Consider the following 14935-nt stretch of genomic DNA (forward strand, 5'->3'; position numbering starts at 1 on the left):
GTTTTTAAAAACACCAAGGAAAGACTCTGGACTAGTTATTTTCTGATAGCTCATTCTGTCCTCACAACTCTAAGGGATGCATGGTTATCTTCTTTAGGCATGCACGATTAAGAAATAAATTGCTGAAGATCCCACAGTTAGTAATTGGCCAACAAAGGTTTTGTTTTTTCTGTTTATTTAATAATTTTTGAGACAGGGTCTAACTCTTTCGCCCAGGCTGGAGTGCAGTGGCCCAGTCATAGCTAATTGCAGGCTCCAACTCGTTTCAAGGGATCCTCCTGCCTCAGCCTCCCGAGTAGCTGGGACTACAGGCCGGTACCACCGCGCCCGGCTAATTTTTCTATTTTTAGTAGAGAAGAGGTCTACACCATATTGCTCAGGCTAGTCTGGAACCCCAGGCCTCCCAGAGTGCCAGGATTACAGGGTGAGCAACTGTGCCCTGCTCCACCTAGGTTTTGAATCCAAGGCTATGGCAAGCTAAGGAACCCCTGGGCTTTCCCGTGGTCAGAGCTGCTGATACTTATCTCTACAATTTCTCAAACACTGCTCAATTTTATAGTTTCAAATTTAGACTAACAGCTTCTCGCTATGGTAATGATTAATCCGAATGGAGTGGAGAGCCTGTTTCCTAGTGTACAGATTTCAGGTATTATTTCCTGAACTTGACATATCCCACTTCGGGAGCCTTAAAGGCCAGGAAGCACAGATGCAGGAGCATGGCCCATACGTCAGCACTCCGGCCCCTCCTGCGGAGGGCGAGGCAGCACCGAGGAAAAGGTGGCGTCTACACGATTCTGGGTGGGCCCCTGAAACCACAATTATTGGGCGGTGAACATTCGTCAGGGATAGGCCCATATTAGCTACTAAGACTGCTAACCTCAGTCGAACTGACAACGGGCACGGTCTCTACTTACTTTCGGCTCGGGCTAACTCTCCGGCACTTTTTGCTAATTGGGGTCTGGCTCCCCAGCACGGCGTGCCGCGTGGGCCTAACCAACCTACAGCCGGGAGCCCGAGGTTTGGCGCCTCAGCCAGGTCAGGCTCCACAGTCGGTTAAGCAATCAGAGTCTCGCGAGATCTGGGAGGAAAGGGGCGGGAGACGCCCGCGTGCACGCGCCCGAGAGCCGTTAGGGTGGAACTCCTCTCGGGCGGGGCGGGCGGAGCGAATACAGTTGGACGCCAGTTGGAGGAGCCCCCGCGGAAAACGACTAAGCGCGAGGAGCGTGCGCGCTCCCGTCGCGGCGACGGTGGCGGCGAGCGGCGTCAGAGCTTGGAGGGGGGGGTTGACGGCTTCTGGCGGGTGGCGGTGTAGGAGGCGAGAGCTTGTTTAGCCCGTGTCGCTTCTGTCCCGGGAACTGGGCGGAGAGTGAGGGCACGAGGGTCGCTTTCGGGGGCTGTTGCCTTCCACGTACACGTCGTCGTGAGGAGCGCAGCCCGGACTCTCCAGCAACCCCTCCGGCTCCTTTTCCTCACGTCTCGAGGCGGCGGCGGCCACCGAGACAGCATCGCACCTTCCCCCACCCTTTTCCCTCATCCCCCGCCCAGAAGGGCCCGGTCTGCGCCCCACCCCCGCCGTCCGCCCGCTACGCCGCCGCCATGTCGGCGCAGGCCCAGATGCGCGCGATGCTGGACCAGCTGATGGGCACCTCCCGGGACGGTAAGTCTCTGCCGGGGCCTGGGGGTGGGGGAGGGGATGAGCACTGAGAAGGGAAGGGGGTCCGCGGGCGCACCTGGGCGCGCGATTGTGGCTTGAGTAAGGGGCTCCCAGATTGGTAACACGAGGTCCCCGGCCCCCGCCCCATCCAATCAGGGCTTGGCAGGCAGGCTTTGGGGGCGGTGACAGTGCGGATTGGCGGGAACTGCTGCCAATGGGGTGAGGCAGGGCCTGGAGGCAGAAAGGAGAGTTTGTGCTTTTAATGTTGACTTGGCTGGGGCCGAAGAGTCGCTGTTGCGTAGTCTGGAGGCCCGTTTTGTTGCTGATTAGGTACCTGTGGACCGCTAAAGCCTCCGCCCCCTGATCTGATTCCTTAACCCAGAGCTTTGGGATCATTTCTCGCCGCCGTCCTCTAGAATATCCGGAGAGAAGCTCCCCCCCTTCCTCTTCTTGGGTCTGGAGGAAATCTTTACTCCTAACCCAGTCCCAGAGATGCACCATCGAGCCCCACAGAAACAACCATTTTTATGGAAAATCTGACCCAAACCATGGTTTCTTGAAGTGAGTGTGTTTGGCCCCATTTTGTGAAAAGAAAAAGGTTAATGACCTGTTTTTCTGAGAGACCTCCATTTTGTTAAACAATTTAATAGAGGCTTTGTTCAGTAAATATTGATAAATCTTGCATGTGCCCCAAATAGAACCATTTGAAAATTTGGTGCCCAATGAAGTAGAATTGAAGGAAACAAAAGTCTTTTTAGGCACTGAGGTTAGACTCTGTATAGAAAGACACTAAGTGCTGGATTATCCTTTTGTTACAGAGAGAATTTCTAAGTGATGAAATACTTTTTGCTCTTTTGGTGATGACAATAATGTACTCTTTCAAATTCAACTCAAATCCATGCAAATATGGAAGAAAGGTCTAGTTTAGTACTTCAAACACAATGCAAGAGTCCTTGCTAGTTTTTATATGTTGCTTGTTTACGCATATAGTTTCTTGGCCACTGAAATGCTTTCCTGGCAAGTTATTAAAATTGCTTGATTGAAGAGAAAAGACACATTTTAAATTTGTAACAATTGCTCTTAAAATTTACTTGAGTGCTTTGCAGCAAAATATGTGAGTAGATTAAGGAAAACTGTTGCATTCAAATCTTTTTTAGCAATGAATATTTAGAATGGCTTTTCAGTGTTCACAGTTGAGTTTTAGTAAAAACTCACATGGGGAACTTTTCTTCATAGAACATATAGACAGATGGTTGTAGATGGCAAATCTACTCGTGGTTTTGTGGCGAGGAGGGAAAGATTGGGAAGGAAATGAGTTTTATTTGCGTGTAAACCCTTGAAAGTCTACATTAGCTTAAAATGCCACTAGAAAAATTTAATGGTTATCGTTTCTCATGTTTAGATAACAATGGTTACTTTATAACTGCAGCACGTCTTAACATTGCTCCTTTTCAAACATGAGAGAAGGTATTGGGAACATGCTTCATCAGATTTTAGCTAACAGAATAATCTTTGTAATAAAATTATAGAAATTATTTAAGGCTTACTTTACATGATCCATTTAATCCCTGATGGATACCATTTTTGGTGATCTTCTGTGTGGATTGGATTTTCTCATTTTACTGGGAGGGTAGTTGGACCAAGGTAACCATTACCTGATAAGTTTCTGAACTAAGCAGCCCGTCTAGTAATGCAAAGCTAAATTCAAAATATTTATATATATTTCTGTGTGTGTAGTCAGCAGAAATATGGATTTCTTAAAATCCACTCTGCTTTGTATATTTTTTTAAATGTATCTGTTACTGGATTTTTTTGCCTTCATACTTAGAGGATTTATGAATGAACTCATAATTAGGAGTCCATGATATTATTTAGTTGAAATGACTAGATTTTCACTGTTGTATTGGTGTCAGAAGTAAGAAGGATACTACTTTCAAGGAAAAGAATGTTTTTTTAGATTTCCAAATTTGTTATTTTATATATGAAAGATAAGAATCAGCACATTCTTTTCCTTCTTACCAGATATTTAATGAGTTTACATATTTCATTTTATGATTCAGGACCTTTAAATAATTAGGATTGTTCTTTTTTAGCATACAGTCAACTTCAAGTTATCCAGGGATAGGGGAACATGGATACACCCCTGAATAACACCATGTAATTTGAAACCTTATAATGGGAAGTCTTGTATTGGACACATGAACAGCTTACGGGAATGCTGTTGGGTGTCTTTGGCACTAAGAGGTGGAAATGGGGATCCAGGAGGAGGGAGAAAGGTGGAAAAGGTAGGTGGGAGGGTATTTAAGGCAGCTCTGTCCTTTTTAAAAAAACCCATAGACTAACTAAACTATAAAGTAACCACACTCTTTTTGGGTAATGGTTCTCAAGGTGGCAGTGACCCTCAATCCCTAGTGTCCTGTCTCTAAAGGAATCTGAAGTGGCACAAGAGTCCTGGTGCTCTGGGAAAATACTGCTCTCCCCTTCCTCTTCCCAACAGAGTTTTTAATAAGTTCGTTTTAAAACTCCTTGGAGATTTAAGTCTGTTAGTTAAAATACCTTATCTTGAATTACTTAAATCAGTTAATTATTTAGATTACCTAAACTTCACTGGAATCCTTAGAAATAGGAATTTTGGTAGTAGGGAAATGGAGAGGTAACTTTGGATCACTGGGCACTTGAAGAGAGGACAGTCCTGGGTGAGTGGTGGAAGTGGGGGGCTTTGGACAACCAGAGGGCAGCATGATGGTGCTGGGAGGCTGGGTAGGGGATGACCAGGAGGTGGGAGAGGATTGCATAAGGGAGGTGGGAGGGCCAAAGACAAACTTTGCCTTCTTTGCAATTTTGCCTAGGGCCCTGGTGGTGGCAACCGCCTGTGTGCCACTGAAAATCGTGCCGATGCCTGGCATACTGCATAAATGGAAGCAGGGTACCGCGTGAGTTGAAACATTGGTCACACTATATAAAGTTTGTATATGTGAATCAGTGTAACTCATACCCATATAACTGGGGGTCTGACTGTATTTGGATTTTTCTGATAAGGCATCATGGGCTAAGGAAAAGAGCACTGGGCTGAGACTCAGGAGACCTGGTTTCTAGCCCCAGCTGTACCTCTAATTATAAACTTGGGTAAGTCACTTAACCTTTTTTGCCTCAAGTTAAGTCTATAATTTGTTATATGGGAAACCAAATAATTTCCTATGTTATACTAAAAAAATGTTGATTTAAGTTTTTTTTTTTTAGAAAGGAAGAACTATAAGTAGATATTAATCACTAGTATCTTTATCTCAAGTTTATGATTCATTATGTTTTATAAATACCTTTCTGTTTTGGTTTTTAGCGTTAATAGAGGGGAGAGGGATAATTTGTTTTTCCTGAACATATTTCATTTGAAAGCAAGGAGGAGCTACACAGGCAAATTCAAGAAACAGTTTGAGAATTGTCCTATGTGACAGAGGAACCCAATGCCCACACACAGACTGTAGTCATTTTTGCTGTGCTGGATTAATTGCAAGAGTGTCCCTTAGCTAAAGCCCTTTTCCCAACACATACTGTTTTGTTGTAATAAGTCTCTGACCCTGATCCCAGGAAGGCCTGGAAGGTGTAAGAGATAGGAATTGAATAAAATTGAGGGTGTGGATTTAGATTACATCCTAAGTTTAGAAACTAGGGAAGTTACAAAAGGTAATTCTGAGGGTTCCATATCTCTTAATTACTTATACCTTTAAATGGGAACAGAGACCATCTCTGACAGGTTAAAACAGGCCAGGAATGGCAGCCTGCCCTCAAACAATCAGTAGGCTAAGAATGTAACATATAGAATAGAATTTTATAGCATCTTCGTTGTCCATGGTGGTTAAGAAATGTTTTGGGCAAGCTAAATCTTTCAGATAATTTTAACTATTTTTGATAGTAATCTTTCTAACTGTATGGTGTGCTTCCTCAGTTAATAAGAGTATGTTATTTATAATATTTCTGCTGATCAGTTATATTGTGCAGTAGTTATAGTTTATGGGATGTAAAATTGAAAGGATACTCGTCCTGGGAGATATGCAGGAAAATACAGTTCAGAAAGTCATTTACCTGTTTCTAATATAAGTTTAGTGGTAGGACAGTATGACATTGCTGCCTTTCTGCAAAATTACTGTATTAAAGATGGAAGTAGTAGTTTCTTTAGTGGATTTTCTTTATAAAATCATCTTTACTGTAATCTATGTTCCTTGACTTGTCATCAACATTAAAAGCATTTTCTTTGAATTTTCTCTCATTAACATAATGAACCATATTCATTTCTTGGTCAGTTCTTTAATTCCACTTGGAGCATTCATTTTTATTGAAGGAGGCGGAGCCTTTAATGTACAAGCTCATGTTTTTGAAATGATAATGGGGTATATCTTAGTCTAGAGCTTGGAGATTTTTTAACATTATGAGAAATTTTAGCAAATGTTAGGTTAAACAGTAGTTTCTTCAGTTTTAGTAACTTTGATTTTATCAGTGTTCCAGGCATGTCCAAAACACTGAAAGCTCTGTTAGCACCTGCTTAGTGAATCAGTTAAAAAAAAAAAAAGTTTTCCTCATTTTGTAGTTTTTTTGTTGTTGTTGTTAGAGAGATGGGGTCTAGCTATGTTGCTCAGGCTGGTCTTTAACTCCTGGGCTCAAGCAGTCCTCCTGCCTTGGCCTCCCAAAGTGCTGGGATTGCAGGTGTAAGCCACTATGTTTGGTCCTCATTTTGCGTTTTGAACTCTGAATAATATTTCTACAGAGCAGCCTAGAAAACAATAAAAAGTATCACCTCATATAACCCTGCATAAATTATCCCTGGATTCTCTGTGGTTGTTTAGCTCTCCTCAAGTAATCTGATGCTTCTGAGACATTCTTTTACCTCAGGTGAAAAATAATAAATCGAAACCATAGGAAAATCATTTTGTCTATCTCTACATTAGCTCTCTAAGGAGAAAGTAGTAGCTTTTAGTTTAGGTAGGGTGATGTCATAGGATAAAATGGTGGTGAGCTGCACATTCAAGATGGGTAATAGGGATTTAAAGGCAATTAGGTGTCATGGGTCAAGGTCAGGTTTAGTGAGTCAGATAGTGTTCAGTAACAGGTAGTTCATACAAGCATTAAAGCTTGAAGTTGCTGAGAGTTCAGGGAAGCAGTGGGGTGATGGCTTAAAACCGAAGGTCAGTAAGTGTCGGCGAGACTAGATAGATGAGGAAGATTCTCCTCAAAAATGGAATTCCAGAAAGGTGCTTGAAATGGACTGAATGCTTAAAGCCCAATGCTGTTAGTATATGTAGTTCTTGAGGAAACAAACAATTCTACCCAGCTTAATCAGTCTACTAAGAACTTGTAGACTAAGAAGATGAAGGAAGTTGGAACATCTTGCTGGAAGGAATGAGGGAGTGAAAGAGGGTAAGTTTCTGATGGGAATCTTGTGGCTTTAGTAACCTGCAGAAAAGCAATTGTTTCTTTTCGGTTTAAATTCTCAAGCACTAGCAGCTGCTAGGGTGGATATAGGAAAGCAAGGCTGCAATAGAACAATTAATCAATTTTGTAAGATTATTGAGGCTATAGAAAGAAGTAGTTTGTAAAAACTCTGAAATTGTCTACAGCTTCATTTTTGTTTGAATTATATAACTTCTGACTTTAAGAAGTCCAAGCCATCAGAAAGTAACACGTAGTTCAGTCAAGTGAATAAATGTCATGTTTTGCTATTTAACATGGGCCAGAAAAAAGAATCTTTAAAACTTCTCTCCAAAAACCACTCACTCAGTATTGACCCATATGTTCTAATGTAGTTGTGAACCACGTACTACAGATGTTTGACCTACTTGACTCAACATGAAAAGAATTTAACCAGCTGCCCTTGATGAATCTTTTGTCATGTCTCCTGAATATGGTAAATAGCTTTTTTTTTCCTCTTCTTGAGACCTCAGATTTCTGCAGACCCCAGTTTTCTCCATTAGAATTAAACTTTCTAAAGCTTTGCTTTTCAGTTGAAGAGATTGTGGATATTTATTGGATAATAGGTATAGAACACCTGGCTGTTTTGTTCTGTATTCTGCCCTACTATTAGTTTACACAGTATATCCTTTTTAGTTACTTGAGGGGATGTTTTAGATCAGGGTCTGGCACCATGGCCTCCTGCTTTTTGTAAATAAAGTTTTATTGGAACACAAACATGTCCACTTGTATACATACTGCCTATGGCTGCTTTGCCTTTAAACAGCAGAGTTGAATAGTTACGACAGAGTTATATGTCCCACAAACCAAAGATTTACTATCTGGCAGTTTATGAAAAAGTGATCACTTGTTTTAGGTAAGTGATTCTCAGAGGTGTGGTCCTCATACCAGCAGCCTCAGCATTACTTGGGAACTTGTTAGAAATGCAAATTCAGGGGATTGGGCCCCAACAATCTGTGTTTAAGATGCCTTCCAGGTGATTCTGATGGACATTAAAAGTTCGAGAAACCTTGTCCTAGATAAATGTTTTCTAAATGTTCATCACATATATTGCCTGTAATTTTTTTTTACTGTTTTCTGTTTATTTAATATTTTTCTTTATTTCTACTAACTTTCTAAAAATTTAAGTTGAGTTTTAAAAGTTTGTATCACCATAAAAATAAATACAAATAAAACGGTGTATTATAAAGCTATAATTAGACCCTATTGTCATCTAGGGTTCCCTGTGCTAAAAATTAGAACTTATGACATGTATTAAATATACTATTGCCAAATGGCCCTTTTTTCCTGACTTAATCATGATAAATAACTTTCTTACTAAGTGACTGAATGTTGTTAAAAATGTCATGTTGGCCGGGTGTGGTAGTGTGTGCCTGTAGTCCCAGCTAATGGGAGGCTGAGGCAGGAGGATTGCTTGAGCTCGGGGGTTCGAGGCTGCAGTGAACTACAATCATGCCAGTGTACTTGAGCCTGGGTGACAGAGAGACCCTGCTTCTTAAAAAAAAAAAAAAGTGTGTGGATAACTGTAAAATTCCATGTTAGTAAAATCATGTAACACCTACAATCATCTATTATGCAAATCTCATACTTTGGAAAATACTGTTCTAGGTAGTATTCATGTGAAAGGAAAGCTGATTAAACTGTATATACCCAAGCCTATAAACAGAAATGACTGGCCAGAAATACAAGCCAGTGACACAGTGAGATGTAGGAGATCCCTAGAGAGGCCCATCTAGACCTACAGGGTGAAATTACCTGCTTTAGAGCAGGTCAATTTCTCACCTCTGCTTTAGAGTTTTGGTCCATGGATCAGCAGTTCTGCAGAATTTCACCAGCTGATTTCACAAGGGGAATGTGAAAAGTTGCCTGTCTGTGGGAAAAGCTGGTTATCAAAGAGAAGCCTGGAATAGAAATTCTGGGGGAAGTGGCTATGATTCTGCATCATACGGGAACAGAGCAGGGCATGCTTGCTAGGAATAGCAGTTGATTTACCTCAGAGTCTAGAAGCTATGTATTTGTATTGGGAAATTCCTGTGTTATATGATTTATGATTTAATTTGCCTCCTAGAGGGAATTAAATTAGAGGGAATACTTCCCTATACATGGTGTTCTGTTTATTTATTAGTAGATGTGCTTTAGGGTATAGTCATTGTTGATAACAGTTGAATCTTACTTTCCCTTAGTATCCCCAGGTTGCTGAGCTGCTTTAGTTATTTCTTTCTTTCCTTTTCTTAGAGATTGTAAACATATTTGCTTCTGTTGTCTTTTGACTCTGTGCTAAAATAATCCTAGAGGGACCAAAAATCTAATGGGGAGTGAAGATTTACACATTAATAGTTACGTTTATTTTTAAGTGATACATTCTGTGATACTGATTTTGAAAAAGTGTTTTAAAAAGTATAAAGGACAAACACCTATGTGAATAAACAAATGTTATTTTGTACATTTCTGTCAAATTTTAAAAAGTAAATAAGGCATTGCAAATAAAGTCCCATGTGTTCTTTTTCATGGTCTCAGTCCTTTTCCGAGAGGCTTGCTGTGAATTAGGTGTATATTCAGTGTTACACAGTATTTCTGCAGTGTTGTTTCAGTAGTTTTAAGGCTCACGTCTCCTTCATGGTAATCTGTTTTTCATTTTAATTTCCTTCCTTTATCATTGGGTTGGTTGTCTGTCACCTCTGTCCTTTAATATTCTCATTTCTTTTTCCTTTTTATTTCTTTCCTTTGTTGGTTTCAGATTTGAGGGGTGGCTCTAGTTGGCTCCTATAGCTTTTACCCAGTGGATGAGAACTGTCTTTTTTGATAGATAAATCAACCAGTCACTTTTTCTTTGATTCTTTTCAGCTGTTTCTTCATAGCCAAAGGTAGCTTTCATTACTTCTAATTTTGTGTATAGAAAGTTGTGGATGATAGAAGGTACCAGATATCCAGTGTGCAAGTGTTACTATATCAAAATAGCAGCTCTGCAAGTAAGTATCAAAATATGTAATTTAGCAGACTGCAACTTTTTATGACATATATCTTTCATTTGTTTGTTTTGAGGGGGGCTCTATGTTGCTCAGGCTATCTGAAACTCCTGGCCTCAAGCAATCCTCCCACTTTGGCTTCCCAAAGTGCTAGGATTACAGGTGCGAGCCATCGTGCACGTCCTTTATGACATATATCTTAAAACACATTCTGTATAACTCACTTTAGGATTTTTTTTTTTCATTTAAAAATTTTTATTTGAGATAGAGTCCCACTCTATCGCCCAGGGTGGAGGGCAGTGGTGCAATTGATTACAGCTCATTGCAACCTTGAAATCCTGGGCTCATAGAACTTAATTTTAAAGTGACTATTTATTCAGGTTTTTCTAAGTCTCTCTTAAGTCCAAGAAGAGAAAACTACCTGTCACTCAGATGTTCTGAAATAATATGTTAATAGATTTTCTAAAGTAGGTACCGCCAGAAATGTAATATGTCATTCATCCCTGCCAGCTGCTAAGACTCTTTGCTTGTATAAGGAGAGAAGATATAGGTTGGGACATGGAGTGGAATAGAGCCCTTGGAATGTAGCTACTCTAGTATTTCTGTTCTCACATTTCCATCATCACCATTCTCAGCTCTTAAAGACCCTAAAGGCTTTTTTCGCTACTCCCAAGATTGATTCCCAGTCTCATTCTTTATAATGTTGTTATATGGATTTTCACAGACTAGTGGGCTAGATTTTCAGAATTTTAAAAGCAGTAATCTTTGATCATATCCAACAAGAATGAACTTTTTCTGGAAATGTCTTATACAGTGGGCATTGTGTTTTTAAAATTTTGGGCTTGTCATGGGGAGTATTGGTGGGAGTGATATTGGTACCTATTTGTAATTATAAACTTATAGGGCCATGTGAACCAAAGGATCACAAGGGATGGCCTTTCTGAACTGTGTAGTGCCATATGTTTGCATTTTCTGGAGGAAGGGAAACTACTACTACTCCTCAGTGCGACTTTATAAGTTCTATCAGAAAGAAACGACTTGACACATATGTCAGACTGCCGTAATTTTCCCCCCATTGCCATCTTTGGTGTAGCACTCTTTTCTTACGTAATAAATATATGCCCCAAAAGTTTAACATATATCAAGTCATATTAAATGTTTTCAAAGCATCTATAGTCATATTATGTTAAAACTTGGTGGTGAATCTTTTTATAAAATGAACCCTGTACTTTGAACTGCTTAAATATACAGTAGGTTAAATGGAGTGTATCTATAAACAAGGGAACATAGAGCGGAGGAGTAATAAGTTTTTTTTTTAAAGGTTGATCACTAAAGGGTTTGTATAGGTGGATTTTAAGATGACTTCTGAAGGAACAACAAAGGTAGGTGGGAGAAGTTAGTATAGTTGGTGGGAAAGTTTGAGGAGGGTGTAAAAATTATCAGATTGGTTCCTCAGTATAGTAGTTACTGTGCAGCTGTAGTCATCTGTTTGCCTTTACCTTGGTTCCACATGAAGACACAGATTTTACTTGTGCATTTCTTAAGGTCTCGTTCTGCCCTGGACTAGACTAGAAATTGCCCATGGGTCTTTATACAGTTTTCACATTATTATGTGGACTTGGTAGCTTATGTTGGAACAAGTGGAGGGAGGAAATTGGAGGGAAAAAGAGGGAGGAACGTTTTTTTCTGCCTTTGAGGATTCAAGGGATCAGGGAAACAAGACATTTTAAGCTTTCAGTTCTATACCTCACTAAATCTAGCTTTCCTTTCACTGAAGTGTTAATGGATCTTTCAAAGGGAAGGGGCCTGCCCTGTCTCAAGCCACCTGTGACACATGGGCCCTAACAACTGTACCTGTGGGGAGGGTTTTGATTGTTACACTGGAGAATATGGGAGGGCTTCCCCTCCCCTTCCCCCATTTATAGACATGGGGATGCTTCCATTGCTTTGTGTGCTGTTGCATTTTCTCCTCCCTCTTTGTTTTCCCTAAGCTAAGCTCTAAGCTAATTCTGTACAAAAGAAATACTGATTGTTTTTGTAAATTGCTTGCCATTAATGCCTGATAATATGCAGTAAAATAGGATTCTGCATACCATTAAATATGTCAAATATTACAAACTTGAAGGTTCTTTTGAAATTACAATACTAAACTCAGTTCACTTTTGCTTAGCCTTCACAGTTGTTGATCACATAGCATGGTCATCCACTCACAGCTTAAAAAAATACAGGGAGCATCGGAGAGAATGGGTAAAGTAAAATTTTGATGTTTTTAAAATAGCAACTAAATCTATGAAAGTTGATTTGATTTCTTGTTTGTATGGGAGGGAGAGGGTGGGTAGCACTGGTGGGGGAGGGGTGTATATTGGGAAAATAGCATGCACCATATATATTAATAAAATGATGTCAGATACCACCTAGGCTAAGGTTTTAACTGTTACTACTAAAATTTAAGTTTAAATCACTTTCAGAAAAAGGTAGGACCATAAAATGGCAGTGTTGGAATTACAATGGGCTTATTTTTCCCTCCTAACAGATTGAAGGGGTTTTTGAGAATAGCAGTATTTGAGTACAGTTTGGACAGGAGCCCTCTTTTTAAAATGACCTGTCCATATTCCCTGAGTGAAACTGACTACCTCAGTACCACCTTAGGCTCTGTTACCATTGGTGAAGGAACTAGACAGGAATAGTATGCATCCTAGTTTTTATTGTTTACCTGTGACTCAGATGTTCCCAAATAAATGTTATAATTCATGAAACTCATGAAAGGGTTGAACAAAAGAGGGAGGTAAGAGAGTTGTTACCTTGAAGATAGTTGTTTGGTAGGAAATACTAATAGAAAATTTGATGCTTAAAATGAAAAATACTTAACCTGCCAAAGTTCTAAATCAAGTTTCTAATTCTAAAAACTTGACTATGTAGTTGTTATGCAAAGCTTAATTAACTATTGTGGAGGTTGTAAGGTAGAGAGACCTCCATGTTTTCACAGGTATGACATTTTTGTTGACTGAAATCACTTGGTCTAATCTCTACTTCATTATTTTAATTTTTTTTTTTTACTTTGTCTATACACTAGAAATCTAGATTAAAAAATGAAAAAAAAAGAAATCAAATTTTACCCAAAATATGTTGTTCTGGCCCCAACTTTGCTATTCCCTTACATGAAGCCATTTGCCAAAGCCAAATATGGTTTACTTACTGTTCCCTAAACCTTCCTGCCTCTTTAAGCTTTATTCAGTTTGGAATGCTCTTTTTTCTACTTTCCTTTGGTCTAAGTTCTTTCTTTCCTTTAAATTTTGGCTTCTACTTATTGCATGAAGCCTTTCCCAACCTTTCCAGTCTTGGTGGTCATTCTAGTCTTAGAATTCCTGAAGTACTACCTAATTGAAACCCCATTTGGCACTTGGATCATGTTATCTTGTATTAATATTTACTCATTTATATGACTTATTTCCTTAGCAAAATTGTGGGCTTTTTGAGGGTAGAGAGCTTGTCTTACTTATATGCCTCTTTGCAACTCCATTGCCTAGTACAGAGGATATAGTCACTGATAGGTTTGAGTCTGTGATTTAAATACAGTGTTGTAACAGGGCAAATTTTTTCCCCATAATTTAGGTTATTTTTATATGAGTGCCCACAAAACCCAAAGGTAAAGTACATTGAACTCATAAAATAATTATAAGGAGATTGGTTCGAATTCCCTATTTGTGATTTTTTTTTTTTTCATATAGGCACTGTTTTACCTACTTTCTTTTGAAAAACATGGTTTGGGTCAGATATCTTGACAGAAACCAAAATTACCAGTATTTTTATTTTAAAATTCTTTGTTGCTTTAGCAAAATTGCACTTTCATGGGATAAGCCCAAATAAATTTATTAAATACTGCATGTTATGTAGCCAAATTGTTCTACAATGTCAACCTTAAAAAATAAAGTCCCTTAAGTAGAAGTTTAAAAATATCAATAAACAGATACTTAGTTGTTATTCCCTCTCAGAGTATTTGTATATCTCAAATTACTAGGGATTTTATTATTTTATTGTTTTAAGATTGCTATAATAGCTGATAGTTGATAGCTGTAGTTGCAGTGTTTGCTACAGTTATCAAGTATTTATGGAACACCCATTCATTTGCAGTGAGGAGTTATTTTAAAATACTTTTTGGCATTTATAGAAACTGATTCTTTTTTTAAAAGCTCAGGAGGGAAAATATATACAACTATTATGTATCCATAAAAATTTTTTTAAAAGTCACCAGGAATACTTGCTGGTTTTATATGTTTATATTTAGAATTGTTCATATTTTACCTGATAGTCTTCAGGACACATATGCCTTAAATTTAATGTGATATATTAAGCAAAAACAGTCACTAGTCTTGATGAAAGATTTGGTCAGTAAAAAAACTTCCATGAATCTTGATTTTATTTGAAGGCCTGAGGGGTTAGTTTAACAAAGCACTGAAATGATACACTGTTGCATTATCATAAAGCTTAAATACTTGTAGCAGGGAGGCTACTATTAATAGATATGTAAGGGTTTTTCTTCTTTTTCTTTTTTTTCCAACTTTTAAAATTTTGTCATCTTTTAAATTTTCTAACATAATTAGGATGCAGATTTAAAACAAATATTTTTTTTCTTATATGCTAGGAAGCAAAAAGCTTCTAATACGGCATTGCTATTCTGGTGTGAGCTTATCATAGTACCATTATAACATGAGCTTGAGGCCCTCACCAAAGTCTTGAAATATACTTGTTTTAAGAGACATTTTTTTAAAACCCCAGTTAGCCCAAGGACTACTTTCCAGAGCTCCAGCCTTGGACCTTTACCTATGGTCAGTCATATTCTTATCTGGGGTTACAC

The 14935-nt window shown here is 39.1% G+C and overlaps 1 protein-coding gene across 11 annotated transcripts in view; it reads left to right on the plus strand.

Annotated features, from left to right (window-relative positions):
• The first annotated feature begins 1228 nt into the window (after window positions 1-1228).
• The window catches only part of LUC7L2 (LUC7 like 2, pre-mRNA splicing factor), a 56071-nt gene continuing 42364 nt past the window's right edge, over window positions 1229-14935 (plus strand). The window contains exons 1-4 of one of the 11 annotated variants that reach the window (XM_076006646.1): window positions 1288-1657; window positions 4504-4780; window positions 7450-7550; window positions 12251-12327. In XM_076006646.1, coding sequence (XP_075862761.1) covers window positions 12276-12327 — 52 coding nt within the window. In that variant the 5' untranslated portion in view covers window positions 1288-1657; window positions 4504-4780; window positions 7450-7550; window positions 12251-12275. The other 10 variants (XM_012767981.3, XM_076006644.1, XM_076006645.1 and 7 more) reach the window with 10 other exon arrangements.

The sequence above is a fragment of the Microcebus murinus genome, chromosome 9 (assembly GCF_040939455.1).
Source record: "Microcebus murinus isolate Inina chromosome 9, M.murinus_Inina_mat1.0, whole genome shotgun sequence".
Lineage (NCBI taxonomy): Eukaryota > Metazoa > Chordata > Mammalia > Primates > Cheirogaleidae > Microcebus > Microcebus murinus.